A 20003-nucleotide genomic window follows, 5' to 3' on the forward strand; every position below is an offset into this window, starting at 1 on the left:
GTGCATCAATGTGCGACTCGAACTTTGTGGACAATTGTTACACATATAGTTTACGTGGCACGCTCATATGGAGGGGTTCTATATATGCCAACATGGCTTCAACTATTCAATTGATTGAGCCTATTTTATTAAATTATCTTACCTTGGGCTTGAAATTCGGTCCATTGGCCTATAGTCCCATGTCCATTTCTCTATATACATGTGAATACATTTCACATAAGGTACGTTTTCAAACCTTAGCCAATTTCCTTTTTCCCTTCTTGCACTCATATTATCTCTAGTTTGATCGTTGACTTGATACTCAGAGTGCAAACAATGATTGACATTTTTCTTAACCAAGAGCCTTCATCTCCTGATAGGCATTCTAGTGTGCATATCACATTTACGGGGAAAGAAGGTGTCTAGAGTTAAAAATCTTTACAAAAATACCAAGTAAGAAGAAACTCCGACAGTACTAAAAAAGAATAGTTTCAAAAAATGCAAGTAAATCCAATGCAAATTAACTAGACAAAGCTGAAAAAGCAAAAAAAAATTAAGCTCATGTGGTTTGTAGATGATAAGTCTGTCCGTATTTTGGAAGAGAAAATGCTAATCTGCGAATAAATCTAAACCAAATTAGGATTCCCGCATTTAATGCATCATTGTCCGCCCACTACGTATGTAGGATTTTGAGGATGGGATAGGAACCATGAAACTACTTTGTCAGTTTGGAATGGGGTGGGATTGGGGAAGTAGATAAAGTTTTGAGGGTGGAGTGGAAGTGGTATTAGGGAAGAAGACGAAGTTTTAAAGGTTTGAGATTGTAGGTGGTATAAATAAGAAATTTGGATATAATGTGCAAAAATGAAAAGTTTGGGATCAAGGTTATAATTATTTCTTTTTTATTTTGGTGATAGCCCCTATTTGGTGGAGGTTAAAATTAGACTTATAGTAGATTTTAATAAAAGTTAATGAAACGTGCAGTTAAAAAATTGTGGGATCCATCAAATATATGAATTTTTAGAATTCGATGGCAGAAAAATCACATAATAGCACATGGGTCATACCTTGTGGAGAACAGAATAGCACAAAAGAATTTTGATACAATAAATTTCGATAGAATTTTCAAAATCTAAGAATTTTGAATTTGTTTTGCAGATTTGATGTGCTTCTTAATGGTGAGCAAAATAAGAAAAAGCATTCTAGTTGAAAGATGAGTTAATTAAATGATTAATTACCAATATCAAGTTTGAACCCAAATCAAAATTGAAATCTCCCAAATCTTCACAAGTTTAAATTGATTTCTTCTCCAGACCTAATTCTGTTCTTCTCTAAATCAGACCCAAACTATTTTCATCCTAGTTTGAACCCCAAATTAAGAAACGATTCCACATTAAACTCCAAATTGAGGAACTTGATAAGTGTGGGCTATTTATTGATGAAATTGAATGAATTCCTATTCAGAATTGTGTAATTGTGGTGTTTGTAGGTCAAAATCCTAAATTGGAAGAGAAAATGGCTAAATAAAGGAAAAGAAGACCAAAAGTGCCCAAAAAATGAATTTGAGGACCAAAGTGTACAGTGCCGAAAGTTTAAGGACCAAATGTTGCAAATTTTGGAGGGCGTAATTGAAAGAAAATTCAAACTTTAAGAACTAAAATGTATAAGTTCAAAGTTGGGGGATCTAGTGTGCAAATATAGGAAGGACCTGAGCTACAAATAATAAAAATGGTATGTGGTACTGTAGCAGCACCGCTCTGTCCACTGTGGCACCGCAGCACTCTGAAAGGACCTACTTGGCTAGATTTTTGTAGTTAGGGATCATTTTGCAATTACAAAACACGATTTTTAGGTCATTTAAAAGGCAAAATTGAATCATTTTTCTGTCATTCTTCATTCATTTGAAACCCTGGCATTAAGAGAAAAGGAAGGCAAGAAAGAAATTGAAAAAATACTACATAAAAGGAGGAAAATCTTGAAGGAATCAAAACCAACACTAAGCAAGTTTCAAGAATTCGACCAAAGAACAGGTTTATTGTATTTTGTCTTGTATTTCTTGTTATCTTTTCTTAACTCTGTGATGTATTTCTTCAATCTCTCCATTTTGTGTCATTTAAACACAATGGGTTAAACATTTTGGTGTTGGGATGAATGAGGAAGCTTGGCTAAACTATATTAATTTCTTTATTCACTATTTAATGCTTGTATTCTTGTGTTTTTATCATTGTTTTGAGTGCTTTATCATTATTGTGGCCACTAGGAGATAAAGTCAAGTGATTTGTATGATTATTGAGAAATTCTTGCACACTTTAAATGAAAGTGGTGAAATCCTAGGTTCTTGTGGAAATAGAGATATACTCCTAACCCTAAGTAACCATTTAATTTATTTTCATTGATATTTAATGCTTTCGGCTATGTTTAATCGATATAGAGATGTAGTAGATTAAACCAATTGACTAAGATTAATTTCACTTGAGAAAGATAATTAACTAAAATAGGAAAATTGAGTTTAACAAGAAAAGTGAACAATGTTCTATTGAATTGTTGCGAGACATTAATTTAGTGATGGCCAAGTGAAATCATGAATCCCAACCAGACTAAAATCCAACTCTTATCATAATTGCAATTGGGCATTTTATTTGAATGCTTAGAATCATTGTGACCGTTATTTAAATCAACTCCCATGTAATTGGAATAAACATTCTTCNTTTTGGAAAACTTTCTAAAAATTTATTGGAATATTCATTTATGTGTGTTAAACATGGAATTGTTGGAACACTTTTGGAATAATAATTGATGTCTATTGAAACACTTTCTGAAAATTTATTGAAATATTCATTTCAAACTATGCACTTTCTAAAATTTTGGGATGGAAATTGCTACCGTCAGTATTTAAAATATTTTTTTTTATTGAAAGCAACCTTGGGATGGTCCATGTTCATGCTTAAATATAACTCATGTTTACATCATTGGGAATTTAATGGTCCTGTTTGTTTACTATTGTTTAAGCTTGATTTTAATAAAGAGTGTCATGTCACTTTTTTTTTTACCATCAACCAGCCGCCACCAAACTTTTAATGCAAGAGAAATACTATGTAACGCAATTGGTGTTAAATACTAGTTGAAGTTTCAATTAAGTGACTAGATATCTCGAATAAGATTCGTATATCTAATGTTAAGATATCTAATAGGTTAATGTACTTAATTGACACGTGCACTGATACAAAACAAATGAAATAAATTGACTAAAAGAGATATGCCTAATTAACTGACCCGCGATAGGAAAATAATAATAATAATAATAATAATGACTAAAGTTAAGCTTCAAACTTACGAACTACATGTGCAGTCATATACGAATCTATATGGATATGCCCCTTTGCCAATAATAATAATAATAATAATAATAATAATAATAATAATAATAATAATAATACGACTTGTAAAACAAAGCCAAACAAGAAATAATAAAAAAAATAAAAAATACAAGATAAAATTGACAACTTTTTGATTGGGCATATTTTATTGCATTTATATCCAATAATATCTCGAGTGCCCACTTAGTCCGACAACCATAAATGATTAATCTCCCACTAAAAACGTCACTTTTCTATCACTCAAATGAATAATTAAAAAGGGTAATTATATTTCCACAATAAATTTTTTATATCTACCCCACATTTCAATTAAAAGAAAGGTTTTCAATATTTGTTTCCTTTTGCTTTTTTGTCCTTAACTTTTTCTCATCAAATTGTCATTCTTAACCTTCAATTAATTAACATATTTTGTCTCTAATCACGATTTTCACTAAATTATTCTACTAACCGCATTGAAAAGATCGGCAAATTTTTTGTTTAACTTTTTGTACTAGTTATTTGTTTTGATAATTTAAAAATACATGAGATAAATACGTATTTTGGCTCTTAGAACAAATATTTTGGATGAAATTGTCTCTGTAGATAAGATTAGATAAGATTTTCTATTTACACAAGCACTAGATTATCGGATGGTTATATCATGTGTGTTGACCATATATTTGACTATACATGAATTTCTCTTCATTTTTGCGTTGCTTTTGCATAAACAACTTTTATAAAGCTTTGTGTCTCATTGATTTTACAATACTATATGTTTCTTTGCAGTTAATGCATTTGAGAATGAGGAAGTAAATAGCTAATGAATACCAACTCAGATGAAGATATTTTTGACGACGATTTTCATTATGACAAGAATGCAAATGAATGGATTTTGGTTGGATAAAACGTGGACCATATAGTCGAACTTCTTGGAATGAAGAGGCGAGATCAGATGACGCTATTTGTCCAAGCAATGATGAGCAGCATACTGACTATTCTTCTAGTGAAGAAAAAGCTTATCATTTCTCTATTTTATTGCCAAGAAAGAGAAGTTCGATTCGTAGTTGGAGGTAGGACTAGTGTTTAAAAACATTGAAGAGTTCAAGAAAGCAGTTAGGAACCACGACATAGCATCCAAAAGCAATTTTTAGTTTTAGGCTTAATGATGAGATTAGTGCCCAAGCCATCTGCAAATTATGTTGTACTTGGAGGATTTAGGACAAGTGTTTAAAAACATTGAAGAGTTCAAGAAAGCAGTTAGGAACCACGACAAAGCATCCAAAAGCAATTTTTAGTTTCAGGCTTAATGGTGAGATTAGTGCCCAAGCCATCTGCAAATTAGGTTGTACTTGGAGGATTTGGACTTCTTGGAACAAGAGAAAAGGTTGCGTGGGTATAAATTCAAAAAGCTTAGAGCATACATGCATAAGAGATAGAATAAATAGCCATCGCATTGCAAAGTACGTAGCGGAGAGATACTTAGACAGTTTCAAAGTTGACCATAATTGGAAGTCAATGCTCATTATGAAGGCTGTAAAGAATGATATGAAGTTAGCGATCAATAAAGTTATGACATGGAGGACAATCAATAATGTTTCTTTCTACTGTAGCGTGTTTTCGAAGTGGTTACAAAGGTCACAACGACTTCGCCTCCTCAAAAGAAAAGCATACATCTCAAAGAATTATTGTAGTATGAAATGACAAGGACAATTTAGAGAAAAAAATTCTTCCTATAAAAGGGAGACATTCTCCATTAAGGAAAGAACAAAACAATATTGAGAGAACTCAAATATTAATTACACATGTAGCTAGTATTCTATTTACTCGTGTTTGCTTTAATGTAGCAAAAATCACAATCTCTTCAATTAAATCTTTTTAATTTAGAATAATGTTATTTGCAATCGTTCACTATCATAGTGGCCTTACGTGATATACATATAGCGGTTAGTGATTTGATGTAATAATGTCGTAATTTTTTTTTATCGTCTTATATATCAAATAACTAACAATCACATAAATACCACGTCGGGAGATTGCATAGTGAGCTACTGAAATAGCATTATTCTTTAATTTAAGAGTGTCATGTCACTTTTTTACCATCAACCAGCCGCCACCACACTTTTAATGTAAGAGCAATACTATGTAGCTCAATTGGTGTTAAATACCGGTTGACGTTTCAATTAAGTGATTAGATATCTCAAATAAGATTTATATATCTAATGTTCTTATCTAATAGGCTAATGTACTTACTTGACACGTATACTGATGCAAAATAAATGAAATAAGTTATCTAAAAGAGATGCGACTAATCAACTTACCCACGATAGATAATAATAATAATAATAATAATAATAATAATAATAATAATAATAATAATAATAATAATAATAATAATAATAATACAACTTGCAAAACAAATCCAAACAAGCAATAATAAAAAAACACAAGATAAAATTGAAAACTTTATGATTGGGCATTTTATTGCATTTATATCCACTAATCTCTCGAGTGCCCACTCAGTCCAACAACCATAAATAATTAATCTCCACTAAAAACGTCACTTTTCTATCACTCAGTGAATAATTAAAAAGAGTAATTATATTTCTACAATAATTTATTTATTTTTTATATCTACACCACATTTTAATTACAAGAAGGGTTTACAATATTTGTTTACTTTTGCCTTTTTGTCCTTAATCATTTTTCTTTCTTTCTTTCTTTCTTTTTTTTTTTTTTTTTCAATTTTTAAAACCAAAATAATTTTTTTTTTTTTTTTTTTTTTTGTCAAATTGTCATTCTTAACCTCAATTAATTAACATATATTTGTCTCTAATCATGATTTTTGCTAAAATATTCCACTAACCGCATTGAAAAGATTGGCAAATTTTTGTATTAGTTATTTGTTTCGATTATTTAAAAATTCATGAGATAAATATGTATTTTGGTTCTTAGAATAAATAATTTGGATGAAATCCTCTCTATAGATAAGATGTAAAAATAAACATTTGAACATATGTGTTAAAAAAAGTTTAGGGATATTCATTGTTATTAAAATGTGATGGTATTAACAAAAATTGTGGTCTGAATGTATTTACCTAATTAAAAAAAATAAAATTACTAGGGGTGTATTCAGTTAGGTCTTTTAAAAAAAATTTGGAATTTAAAAAATTTAGAGGTATTCAATGAAATTTTTTTGAGATTTTTTAAAAGAATCAGTGTTTTCAATTGTATCTTTTATACACTTTTAAAAAGTATTTAAAAGTCACGATCTATTCAATTAAAATATTTTAGAAGTTTCTGTAAGTTTTGGAATATTCAAATTGACATTTGCTTTTAAAGACTTTTATAAAAAAAATTTAGAGTACTAACTTTTAAGAAAAAAGTACAAAAATAAAATCTCAAAATTTATCGTTCATTCATCCCAAGATTTTGGTAGACTTTCAAAAAAAGAAAAAGGGTATATCCCATGCAAGTTTAAAAATTTATTTTTTCAACAAATTATATTTGTTTCTATTTTTCATTTCTCTGTCTTTCTCTCTCTTTTATTGTTTATCTCCATTTTCTATGAAAATTTTTATATTATAACTAAAGATTCTTAGATTTTTATTTTTATTTTTATCTTTTTTCATCCTTTTTTTATGGTAAAAATCTATTTGTAATTAAATTATAAGATTTTATATAAAAAACTAAGTTATAATTAAATTTTAATTTATTAAATTTTTTTTTACTCTTTAAAAATAATAAGACTATCTAGTAGTCAACATAAATCAATAGCTTTTATGATTAGAAACCATAGTGAAACTAAAAGAGGAAAAAAATAATGATTATAAATTAAAAGACTAACTGATAATACTATAAAAGATAGATATAAAATACCAGATAAAGATATGTTAATAAATAAAATACAGAATAGTTAGTGGCAAATAAAAATGGCAAAAGACTATATTCCTTGGACAGCTTTTACTACACATTGGGACATATTGAATGATTAGTCATGCCTTTTGGATTAAAGAATTATCCTCTATTTTTCAAAGAAAGATGGACAGTATATTTAATTCATTTCGATTTATTTGTGTATATATAAATGATGTCTTAGCACATAGTAAAAACTATAAAGAACATATGAAGCATTTAGAGATAATCTTAAATAAATTTATAGAAAATGGTTTAATTAAGTAAAACGAAAATGAAATAAAACAAACCAAAAATTAAATTTTTAGGAATAATTTTAGGAGAAGGGAAAATCTAACTCCAACTACACATAGTACAGACAATTATACAATTTCCAGACAAAATTGAAGGAACCAAGAAATTATAAGTCATTTTAGAAATATTAAATTATGCTAGACATTTTATTAAAGACTTAGTAAAGAAAGTAGGACCATTATATGGTAAATTGTCTAGTAAAGGACAAAAATAATTTAATCAATCAGATATAGAGCTAGTTTGAAAGATAGAAGCGGTTAAAAATTTTCCACCATTAGAATTACTATTAGATGGCAAATATAAAATAATAGAAACAGATAGATGAGAACTAGGATGTGATGGTATTTTACATTCCAAAAAAAATAAATATAGTGACAAAAAGGAAGAAAAGATTTGCGAATATGCTAATAAAAAATATAAGATAAAAGAAAAATACTTGACTAGTTTAGATTATAAAATAATAATCATCATACATAGTATAAGAAAACTTTAATTATTCTTGAATACTGAATTTACAATCAGAATAGATTGTGAAGCTCTAGTAAAGTTTATTAAAAAGAAAAATTTTAATAAAATAAGATATAAAAGTTGGTTAAAATTATATAAGATATTAAATAGTCATAAAACCATTATAGAGAACATAGATGGGAAAAATAATATTTTGGCAAATAATCTAAGTAGACAAGTTTTTTAATTTTTTAAAATTATTTTCATGATGCAGATAGATTAGAGGATGATAAACTTTGGGAATGTCACCCTAAGAGTAGCCCCACAAAGATTTTATCTTCGATTCAAAGGAAATAATTTAGAAAGATTTTCAGAAAGGGAACGTTTTTTATTAGATAATCTCTGAGCGTTGCCTATTAAATAATCTCTGGATGACACATGATTCTAAATAAAAATTAGACGGAATGCTCTTACTAACCATTTTTTAGACAAATTTATAATCAAATAAAAACTATAAACTTCGGTTTCTTTGCAGTAATTAAAGATAGAAAGCCTTGAAAATGCAATTATTAGCTAGAAGTATTGCAACACGTAGAAAGATATCTAGATTCCCTTTTCAAAGGATTTTACACATTAGAAGAGGTTTTAAGTTAGGATTTAATTTTTATATATTTGAAAAAGTCAGACAGACTATGATCATGCAAATCACTACTCCTCAACCATCATCTTCATCTTCATCAATACAACTTCGTGATAGTTGTGAAACTATAACCGAAGTTGTCAGGAATTTGAATTTTAGAAGCATTTATTAGAAGAAAGACTACAGATCCTTGAAGATGAATATAAAAATGAGATTTTTCAGTCATAAGATAGCTTAAAAAGACCTAGGCCTTGTTTGAGTCCCATTAATTTAAAGAAATGTATTATGGAATAGTGATTGATGGATAATGTGTGGTTAAAAAAAAAGAAAAAGTTTTTATTTGTGTGTAATATTATTTTAATGAAAAATGTACAATTAAAAATAAGTATTACAAAAAAAATAATGGGAAAGAATGTAAAGTAAAGGAGAACAGACATGGGCTTAGTTCTAGAGTTATTTTTGAAAGATCCATTTTCTAAAAACTTTGCTTCTACGAGTAAAAATTACTTTGATAAAATTAAAAAAAAACCTTGTTGAATTAATGAATTCTACAGTTGCAAGGCAACAAAAAGACTTTATACAAATTATAACAAAAAATTGGTGATTGTGCCAATATTGCTTGAAGTTCTATAAGAAGTCAATTGTACAGGAAATCATTAATTTTTCTCAAACTTCACAACGAAAATCAATATTTTCTTAACCATGGCCCCAAATACGAATCATCCAAAAATCCAGCTTTTCTTAAACACAATTACCTTGCAATTTTCTTTGATTGTAATTTTTGAAGAAGAAGACATTTTTTATCTAGCCTTACTGCTTGGTATGATAGATATTATATATGTTTTAAATAGATATTTCAAAATTTTTCCACCAAAACTTAAACAAATTCTTGATCAATTAAAAAATCATCCTTTGATAATTCAACTAATTTTCACACCACCTCTCGTAATTATTTGATTATTTTCTAATATATAATTGGTAGTACTATTTTTGCTCAATCTTCATATGAATCCTTTGCAAATTAATAGATTGTATTCATTCCTTTTCATTTTATATCTTTTACTTTTTATTCCTATTTTCATGTCTTTATAAAAAAATTTATTCTGACTAAATAATCAGGTGTAAAGAATACTATTCCACCTTTGTTATTTATATCTAATTCTATACTTTCTAATAATCCTTGTTTTATATTTGTGAATGTGTTATCATATAAACATGCTAATACTTGAATTCCGAAATTTTCTCAATAAAATCATTTTACTCTAATCATTATTAATTCTAGATGAGTTTATTGAAGATTTGTTTTAACAATTTCTTTATAATATTCTTTTTCGATTAAATCTAAAGATATAAATTGATTTTTTTTGTGTACAAGAAACATATCTTTTACCATAATATTGATATATTAAAGATTTGCTAAACATATTCCCGTTTATATTTATGTCTAGAGTTTTTAATAGTCTTAATTTATTTTATCGTAAGTCTCTATCCATTCTTCTATATTTATTAGAGATTCTAATCTTGTTTCAAATTCCATTTTTCTACTTAATGTCCTTAATAAAGGATTACCGACTAATCTACTACTACTAGCTTTAATTTGTCTTCCTTTGTCCATTACGTATAAATCTACTTTATCTTCTTAAATCTACTTGGTTCTTTAGCCTTACCTAAATCTAACCTTTTTTTTAGTTTATTTATTATATTAGCTAAATCTTACTTAGTATCTATTGACTTTTCTTTTTCTAATGCTTTTACTTACTTTCCAAATTTTCCAATCTAGGATTAGTCTCTATTTCTCCTATATTATTTAGGGTTGGACATGGTTAGATTTGGTTCGGTTCTCGTTAGAACCAAATCGGACCCGAAATTTTCGAATATTTAGTAAGTGAAATTGTCGAATCCAAATTTAATTATGGAACTGTTCGTGTTCAGTTTCATTCGGTTTCCAAGTTTTATATTAAAATTAAATTGTTTAATATTTACAAATTTATATTAATTCAACTAATGATATGTTCAATCTTAGCTATTACGAAATAACGCAGTCCAATCTTATTTGTCTTTTATACTCTTTTTGCGGAGTTCTTCTTTAATTTGATTGTTAAAATCACAAGAATAGGAAGATAACGAGCTTCAAATAATTAAGAGAGGCATTGTCGAGCTTCAATTTGATTTCTCCCGAACGGTAGAAAAGACACTACGGTAGAGTAACATATTTGGATAAAATTTAGGTCAATTTGATTAAGTTGACTTTGAATTGAAAATTAGAAACAGGAAAAATCATATTTTTGGTTTGAATTAAATTAATTAGTTAGCAAATTTATTTAGAAAAATAAAATAATTTGACTTATATAAATAAATTAATTAAAAAATTAGGGAGATTCGATTTTTCAGTTATTGATTTAGAATTGAAAACCAAACAAAACCCATCAATTCTCGATTCAGATATCCGTTCGGGTATTTAACTTAAGAAAAACCGTTTGATTCAAGAGTTTTTGTCTACTCATAATATTATTATGAGGGTCTTTGACACCCATTTTTATGTAAAAATACATTTTAGAATAGGAAAGTGATGAGAAATGTGTAGTTCAAAAATAAGGAAAATTTTTTTATTTACGTGTAATATTATTTTAATAAAGAATATGTGGTTGAAAAGAAGAGAGAGAAAAATGCATTTTAAAAAAAAGGGGTACCAAACAAGGCCTAAATTTTCTTTTTCATATTTCAATATTTTGATTTTTAATATATTCTAAATTACTTTCTAAAGTCTTTATATTTTTGTTTATATTTTCTAATAAAATTTCTATTTTTTTTGTTAAATTATTCATTTCTAAATTTTCTCTTAAATTTACAAGTGAATCTACAATACTATTTGGCTGTTTATCTTAAGAATGTAAAAGATGTTTAATTTTTTTTTATCAAAGTTACAAATTATAGTAGCCGTATCTAAACTATTTTTTTCATTTAAAACTTCCTATAATTTCTAGATTTAAGTAATCTATTCTTTTCATACGCTAATTATTTTAGACTAAGAATTTGCTCTCATACCAATCGTGGGGTTGGCTAAAAAATCGGTGAGGGGTTTCTAAAAGAAAATCTTTTTTTTTTCTTAAAAAGGGAATTTTTATTTTTCTATTATTATTTTTTCTTATAATTTTTATGCCTTTTTGTCTTTTCTTACAATATTTAGGATCTTCTATCAAGAAACTCTGACACCGAGAGATAAAGAGTTCATTGATTTGCTTTTTAATCTGTAAAGATGAGTCACATTTATTTCTATTTGGAGTGGATAACATATGGCTTTCTATAACTAATTTATCAATTTCTCTATTTTCTAAATACATATTAATAAATTCTTTAAAACTTTCTATTGGACAACAAAGGTGGATGCAGTATAATTATCTAATGGCATAAAATATTAAAACTTTAAAACAATATGATTGTAATGGCTTTAAAAATTTTTACCGTTTAACATCTTAATCTTTTCAGATATATTATTATTATTATTATTATTATTATTATTATTATTATTATTATTATTATTATTATTATTATTATTATTATTATCTCTCTCTTAACTTTGTTCTTGACATTATTATTATCATCATCATCATCATCTCTCTCTTAACTTTGTTCTTGACATTCTAAAAAAGGGTTAATACTATAATCATAAAGATTTTTTAATTTTAAAAAGGTTTAAACAAAATCCCTTAATTATGATACAAAACTTAATTTAGAAGATTACTTTATCTTTTTAATCATGGAATCTAGAATAAAGAGGTTAAGAGTGTTAATTTGTTATTTTTTTTTTTTATGAAAAAGATAATAAAGAGATAATATACTACTTCTGAATACATTAATTGCTCGCTTCGTATTTCCTCTTTTAGGTCTTGCTCGAAAATAAATAAAGTAAACGGAAATTATAAACAAGAGAAAGTATGAAATGGACTTACTTTAATTCTGAAATCTTTGGATTTATAAAAATGTCTTTAAATTCACAAAGTTTGAGAAGGGATTTTTGAATACAAGTGTTATAATGTGCTTTTTTTTTTTTTGTTGTGTGTTGTATTGTAGGTGTTGATATTTATAGACACTCGTACACCACGTATATCCCTTTACCATTGTACAATTTTTCAGTTGTGTGATTTACAATTAAAATAATCAATACTGCACAACTTTTACGGGCGTTTGATTTATAATTAAATAATATTGTACAACTTTAGTGATGTATGAAATTTCTTCTAAAAGTTTTGTCTTCACGCTCCTCCCTCTTTGACGTTTTTTATTGATAATTGTCCTTTAAGTATTATTCATATGCTTTTTTGCTTTTCTTCTTTCTTTTCTTCTTTTTCAATTATTGCACATATCTGTCCATCATCTTTATGTAGGTTTCTTGTAGATCTACATCAATTTCATCTTCGTTGCCGTCCGATTTGTATTCTTCTTCTTTTGTGTACGATTGAGTTTCTTGTGAATTCATCATTTGATTCTTGAAAAGTCATCAGATATAATTTTTTTTCCCAATATTTTGTATAGATTTTTTTCTTATAGCAAGATGCTTTTGGCTGAAAATAACTCCGTTATTTTATTTTGCTATAAATCTGAAATCATTATTTTGAACTTCTATCATTGATGCGGTTTCTGAGATCCATCTTTCGTTATCAATCTGTTTGATTTTTATTTTAACATTTGTCTTTGAAGAGAGTTTAAATATTTTGGCTCCTTCATTTATTAGAACATGATGATATGTTGGGATTACAATATCATTATTCACAAGAGGTGGTATGGAAATGAATTGAATTATCAAAGGATGGTCTTTTAACCGATCAAGAATCTGTTTAAGTTTTGGTGGAAAAAAATCTGAAAGATCCGTTTAAAACGTATATAGCATCTATCATATCAAACTATAAAATTGGATAAAAAAAAGGCTTTCTTCTTTGAAAAATATTTTTTTATACATGGGGAGGAAAAATGGAATCGTGGAAATCACCACTATGTGAACTTTACATTGTTGTACTGTACCCACGTGAATTTTATTTGAAATGAAAGTTTTCAAAAGTCTTTTAAATTCTATGAAAGTCTATAAAAATTTAAAAATGAAAGTTTATAGTAAAACTTTCATTAAGATTTTATACAAATCTATAAAAACCACGAAATCCAAAAAATAAAAATAAATCGTTAATTAAAAAAGTCTATAAAAATCTTACAAATTTCAATTAAGCCCTGGTTTGGTAGCAATTTTTAACGTCAAAAAATTAATTTTTTGATCGTTATTTCACTATTATAGTCGTCATTTTTTACATCTTCACTCGTAAGGGACCCACTTTTCTGTTGTTAAAAATTAATTCTCATAATCATGATAAACAGGCCCTAAATATGGTAATAACCTAAAACCCCCAATTTTTTCCCTTTCCCCTGTATTTTGATTTTCTTAACTTTTCTGAATCTCCATTTAAACACTGAAGAAAATGCAGCAGCGAATCTGCTTTTGGGGCTCAGTTTAGTAGTATTTCTCTCCCTCTTGGTTGGTTCTATTCATTTTTTTTTACACACAAATTGATATAGAAATGTGTTTGTTTTACATTTTATCGTAAGTTGAACATCGGGCAATGGGATTTTCAAAATGCGCTTAAATTTTTGTTTTGTTTTGATTTTTTATTTGGCAAAGGTTGAATGAGTGGAGATTGGATTTGACTTCACTTTTTTTTTTTTCTTTTTGTATAAACTAAAAGCCATCATTCAATTTACGTTTCTTCCATTTTCTCAATGTACTTACTTTTCAATTTCTGTGGGAATATAGTTCCCTGTGGATTAATCTATTTCAGAAAATTAGAGTTATTCAACTTGTAATAAACGTGTATATATCTGGAAGTTTATATATAGGTCGGTAATAGTCTATAGAAGTTGGCGCAGCGTGGACGAAGACTCTTCGGCCGCCTTATGGGCAGCTTAAATTCTCATTTCGTTGAATTTTTCTCGTGTTTCATTATACATAACCACAAGACCACATCTCAATTAGAAATAAAGCATTTACAACTTCACCAATTTGGTTTCTTTGTAGTTTTGTTAGTTGGGCCTGTGTTTGACTTGATCTAAGAGAAGATTGTTCTGCAAGAACTTGGATTTATTATTCGATTCTTGTGAAATTGATTTCAGGGGTTGTTTGATTCCTGGCTTTTTGATCCGTTGGTTTGTAGTGGGAACTGTGCTGTCTGTTGGATTTTTGGGTTAATTGATTCTGAAGAGTCTTTGGATTCCCTGAGTTTAATTAAATATTCAGGGTAATTGATTTCGTCAGTTTCTATCATTCTCGGGTTTGAGAATTTTGTAGGTGAATTGAATTGATGGGAAATAAAAGTTCAAGTCCTAGGGATGGGGGGAGTTGGAGGCAATCTTCATCATTCTCATCCAGTTCTTTGAATTCGAGGCAACAAGAACATCCTCAATCAGCGTATTCACAATACACTCAGAATTATCCTGTGCAGCATCCTTATCCAGCAGGATATCCCCCACCTGATGAGTACTATGTTCCTCCTCAAAATTATGGGGCTCCGTCCCAATCACATGCTCCGCAAAAGACGCTAGACAGGAGGTATTCGAGGATTGCAGACAATTATAATTCATTAGAGGAGGTTTGTATATAGCAACATCTCCAATATAATTTGTCATGGAAAACCAGAATTTGCAATTTTATCTGATACTGTATTGTGGATGTCGCAGCTTATGTTTGTATTACAAGCGCTAAGCCCTTATTCTCTTTTGTACGACCTAATTGAAACATGCAAAACACCAAAAATCTGCTTAGATTGTTTGTAAAACAGAACTTTGATTTGACCTCATGTTGAGGACAGATAGTATTGATTAACAGTTGAATTTAGGATTCATACATGATAAGGAGAAAATTGTGTCCACTTGATGAGGCAAACGAAGTTTTAATTATTATAATTGCACAGCGATGACATACAAAATCCTTGGATGTTTAACAACCTAATTTTATAAGAAATTAATTAGTTAGCTCATGTTTTGGTGGAAGAATGAAGGCACAATTTGTAAGTTCTGTTTCCCGTTGCTACCTTTTTACCAACTGCTTCACAATTTAGGTGCTTGATTTTCATTCAATACATCATTTTGTTGGGGAAAGTGTGCTCAGCTGGCTATTATTTTTTGTCAAGAATACTTTGTTGGCTTGCTTTTTAACTCTATGGTATAGCTATAATAGGACTCAGGTGCACTTTATTGGTTTCTCCTATATAAGTGTTAGTTGGAGAAACTAAAATGCATGTCAATACAAATGCATGAAAGGAACTTTATCCTACAATTGATAAAACCATATTTTTGCTGCAGCATTACAATGAAAATGTATTGTGACATAAGCTGATATTTTGACTCATGACAATGACAATGCTTATAATTGGTAATTTCTGAAATGCCCCTTTGCAAGTTGATGTATGTTAGTTGATCTTCCCTCTCTCCAATGGATCATTGGCAATAACTAAAGGGAAACTGTGCAAGTGCTTTATCTATAAGTGTTCAATCATCATTCAACTTTTAAACACAACACGTCGTTTGCCATTTTTATAAGTAAGCTCTTTGCTTGTGACTATAGCAATGGAAAATATTCCATGGGATGAAAAATAATACGATGGAACTCAAATACATTGGAATTAGATTACTCAGTATAATCCGGGTAAAATTTGCTTGTCTTGACTGTGCTTTAACATGTATGGCATTTAGATGTTTCCTGCATTATTTTCAAAATTTTCTAAAGTTTTCATTTATGATGTGATTTTTTTTCCCAGCCTCTTAATGTTTAAACTTTCACAAAATCTTGAATCAAAAACGCTATTTTCTCTAGGTGACTGAAGCTCTTTCACGTGCTGGCCTTGAGTCTTCCAACCTAATTGTTGGTATTGATTTCACCAAGAGCAATGAATGGACAGGTTGTACATTTTTAAATTTAGATAGCTATTTAAGTATAACATAATGTGAAGTACACTGAAACATGAATCCATTTTTAGGTAAGAGATCCTATAATGGTCGAAGCTTACATCATATTGGAAGTGGTTTAAATCCCTATGAACAAGCTATATCTATTATTGGGAGAACCTTGGTGGCTTTTGATGAGGATAACTTGATACCCTGTTACGGATTTGGAGATGGTATTACACAATAAACTTGTGTTTTCTTTCTCAAATTCAGGATTTGGCTTATTCTAGTTATAAATCTTAAATCTATTTCTCTTCTCCTTATATTTTGACAGCTTCAACGCATGATCAGGACGTATTCAGTTTCTACCCTGACGAGAGATTCTGTAACGGATTCGAAGATGTTTTAAGTTGTTACAGAAAAATTGTGCCTAATCTAAAATTGGCAGGTTCATAACCTACGTAGCCTATTGGGTTCAGTTAATATTTGAATGCTAATTGGAATATAAAACTTAGTCTCTCTTTCACTTTGCTGCAGGACCAACATCATTTGCTCCCATAATTGAAATGGCCATGACTATTGTTGCGCAGAGTGGAGGCCAGTACCATGTTTTGCTGATTATTGCCGATGGACAGGTATTTTTATTTTTATTTTTTGCTTATCATGGATACAAACTACAGGCCTTTCACTTTAGGAGAATGAAAAGCTGAAGCATCCGTCTTTGGGAGTATCATTGTGATGGATTCAAGGATAGAGACATATTTATGAGAGTTTTTGTCAGGATTCAGGAGACATATTAAGACATTTGTTGCACGGATTCTATGGCAATGAATAAATTTCATAATTGTTTGACTTTATAGATGTGAACTTATTTAACTTCGTCATTGGATTGGCCCAAGGATGGAACTTCACAATTTGCCTTGGACATGAGAAATCGGTTTCTTTTGTGGTATTTTCTAGACAATCTAGTATGCTCAACGATGTCTAATAGTGTCATTGAACAAAGCAATAACTTGCTATGGCATTGGCTTGTTCACTTTGTGTCTGTAATTTAATGTTATATCTCATCGTTGATATCAGCAAGTATACCAGATTCCAATATCCAGTCATGCAAAATAGTAGTCTTGCCAATATCAAGACTTCAAACACTATCTTCTCCTGTTAGTTTACTTTTTGTATTTGTGTTTTACTGTCACTAAGGATCTACTTGTGTAAATGATGGATAATTTTGACTTGATAGCAAATAATTTGCCACTCAACATTTAACAAGGCTAAAATAGTTGTCTTGTCTTACAACGTTAGAACCTTTTTCGTTCCCCTTTTTTTTTTTTTTTTTTTGCTTGTGTATTATCGAGTCAATTGTGAACATTTCATCAAGTTTGTTTATCATTGTAGGTAACCAGAAGTGTTGATACTGGAAGCGGTCAGTTAAGTCCACAGGAGCAGAAAACTGTTCAGGCGATTGTCAAAGCAAGGTAAATATTTGTAAATCTATTCTAATAAGTTTTTCCAACACTTCAGTCTTATATATCATGCTGTTATGACTTTTGCAGCAAGTTTCCTTTGTCTATTATTTTGGTTGGGGTTGGAGATGGCCCCTGGGATATGATGAAGGAATTTGATGATAACATTCCTGCTCGTGACTTCGATAATTTCCAGGTCGGTTTTAGTGGCTTTCTTTCTATTATATTTTATAATGAGTGGGACATTTATTCGATACATATGTATGCTTAGCTGATGGGAGATCTTTCTGTTTTGCAGTTTGTAAATTTTACAGAGATTATGTCCAAAAATGTGCAACAATCTCGAAAAGAGACAGAATTCGCTCTTTCGGCATTGATGGAAATTCCGTCACAATACAAAGCAACAATGGAGCTTAATTTGTTGGGGTAATTTTTGTGTTATGTTGTTCTCCCTTTCCTGCGTGTGTTTTTTCACGAGCCTGCGTGTGATTGTTCATGAGCCCATGTGCATGTGCGCGCGCTCTTTTATCGTGCTAAACCATTTTTTGCTTATTCAGTGGAAGGAAAGGAAATGCTCCCGAGAGGGTTGCTCTTCCACCACCTGTCTATGGTGCACAATTAGGTGACAGTTCGAAATTCACACATGCAACTAGTTTTCAACATAGCTCAAGTTCATATTTCGACCACAAAAGTTCTTCCGTCACTGCTGCCGCTGCTTCTCCTGCTCCACCATCTGCTCCAACCTCTACTTATGATAATCAAGTAATATTCTTTTCTGAATCAGGGAAACATTTATTTAACCACCTGGGAATTTGTGCTTGTTACCTTTGGGGCTCTTGGTATTTTCCTTTTTTTAACATAAGTTGTGTTTGTATTTGGCAGATTTGTCCCATTTGCCTTAGCAACCCAAAGGACATGGCATTTGGTTGTGGGCATCAGGTAAATTTTTTTTCAATAGGAATCAACACATGGCATGTTTGATAGGGAGTGGCGATGTTAGATAAGAAACTAAAATCTTGTAGATTTTGTCCAATTGAGTACTGCGAACCGAATATTACTATAGTGTTTTATGGTGATCTATTAAGTGGAATATATTTACATTTAACATTTTCTTTTTTGTCAGACGTGTCGTGACTGTGGAGAGGACCTCCAGCTTTGTCCAATTTGCCGAAGTCCAATCCAAACCAGAATAAAGCTATACTAAGTATTGTATCTCATAGCTTGATCTCCAGTACCAAACTCGTTACAATTCATTCTGATGAAAAGTAGGCAGTAGCTTGAGTCAACACATCCTGCTTAGTCTCGAGAAATCATCACCTTATATTTTTAATGGTCATTCATTGTTATTTTTTAATTTTTTTTTCGGGTGATACCAGAAAGGTTAAATATCGGACAATTGAATATTCTCCTCTTTGTTCATCAAATCACTTGATTGCAGTCTAGGATTAAGGGTCTTCCCAGTTGGTGCTTTTTGTTTTCAAAGATTTTCATCCATTGTATTGTTCAGTTCAATTGCGGTTAGCTGTGCCTCTATATGTCGATTTTGTAAACTTTTGCTGGTTTTTTCCCGGATTCTTCATGATATAGACATGTACAGATTGTTCTGATGGAGGATTTTTCCCTTGCCTTGCCATTCTTAGGGAAATAAATTTTTATCTTTTGCTCAGTCTCACCTATTCTAATTGCATCTTTTCCTAGTTGTTCGTTTGGTGTACCAATGCGATCCGAACTCAAAAAAGACTTGCACATGTTAAAAAGTACAGAATAAATTTGTTTCTACATTGTGATGCTAAGCCCTCAATTGAGCCCTATTTTAATAGAATATGAGTTCTGTAATCGTGATTTTTAGAGATTGCGGTTAAAAAATAAATAAATAAATTTGGGTTTACATGTAAATTATTTAAATAAAAGAATGTGGTTAAAAATGAGTGAGGAAAAATGTATTTCGAGGTAATGAAGCTCAAATAGAGATTAAATAGTGGACTACGA

At 29.6% G+C, this 20003-nt stretch overlaps 1 protein-coding gene across 1 annotated transcript; it reads left to right on the forward strand.

The window, feature by feature from the left end:
- Positions 1-14130: 14130 nt before the first annotated feature.
- LOC111392212 (E3 ubiquitin-protein ligase RGLG2-like) lies at positions 14131-19663 on the forward strand. The gene is made up of 12 exons (XM_023017496.1): positions 14131-14149; positions 14957-15257; positions 16481-16565; positions 16644-16784; positions 16886-16999; positions 17089-17186; positions 17947-18026; positions 18105-18210; positions 18313-18440; positions 18572-18776; positions 18897-18953; positions 19138-19663. Exons 2-12 carry the CDS (start codon positions 14970-14972, stop codon positions 19216-19218), a joined length of 1383 nt encoding a protein of 460 aa, XP_022873264.1. The 5' UTR covers positions 14131-14149; positions 14957-14969; the 3' UTR covers positions 19219-19663.
- The last annotated feature ends 340 nt before the right edge of the window (positions 19664-20003 follow it).

The sequence above is a fragment of the Olea europaea genome, unplaced genomic scaffold (assembly GCF_002742605.1).
Source record: "Olea europaea var. sylvestris unplaced genomic scaffold, O_europaea_v1 scaffold903, whole genome shotgun sequence".
NCBI classification, from domain to species: domain Eukaryota; kingdom Viridiplantae; phylum Streptophyta; class Magnoliopsida; order Lamiales; family Oleaceae; genus Olea; species Olea europaea.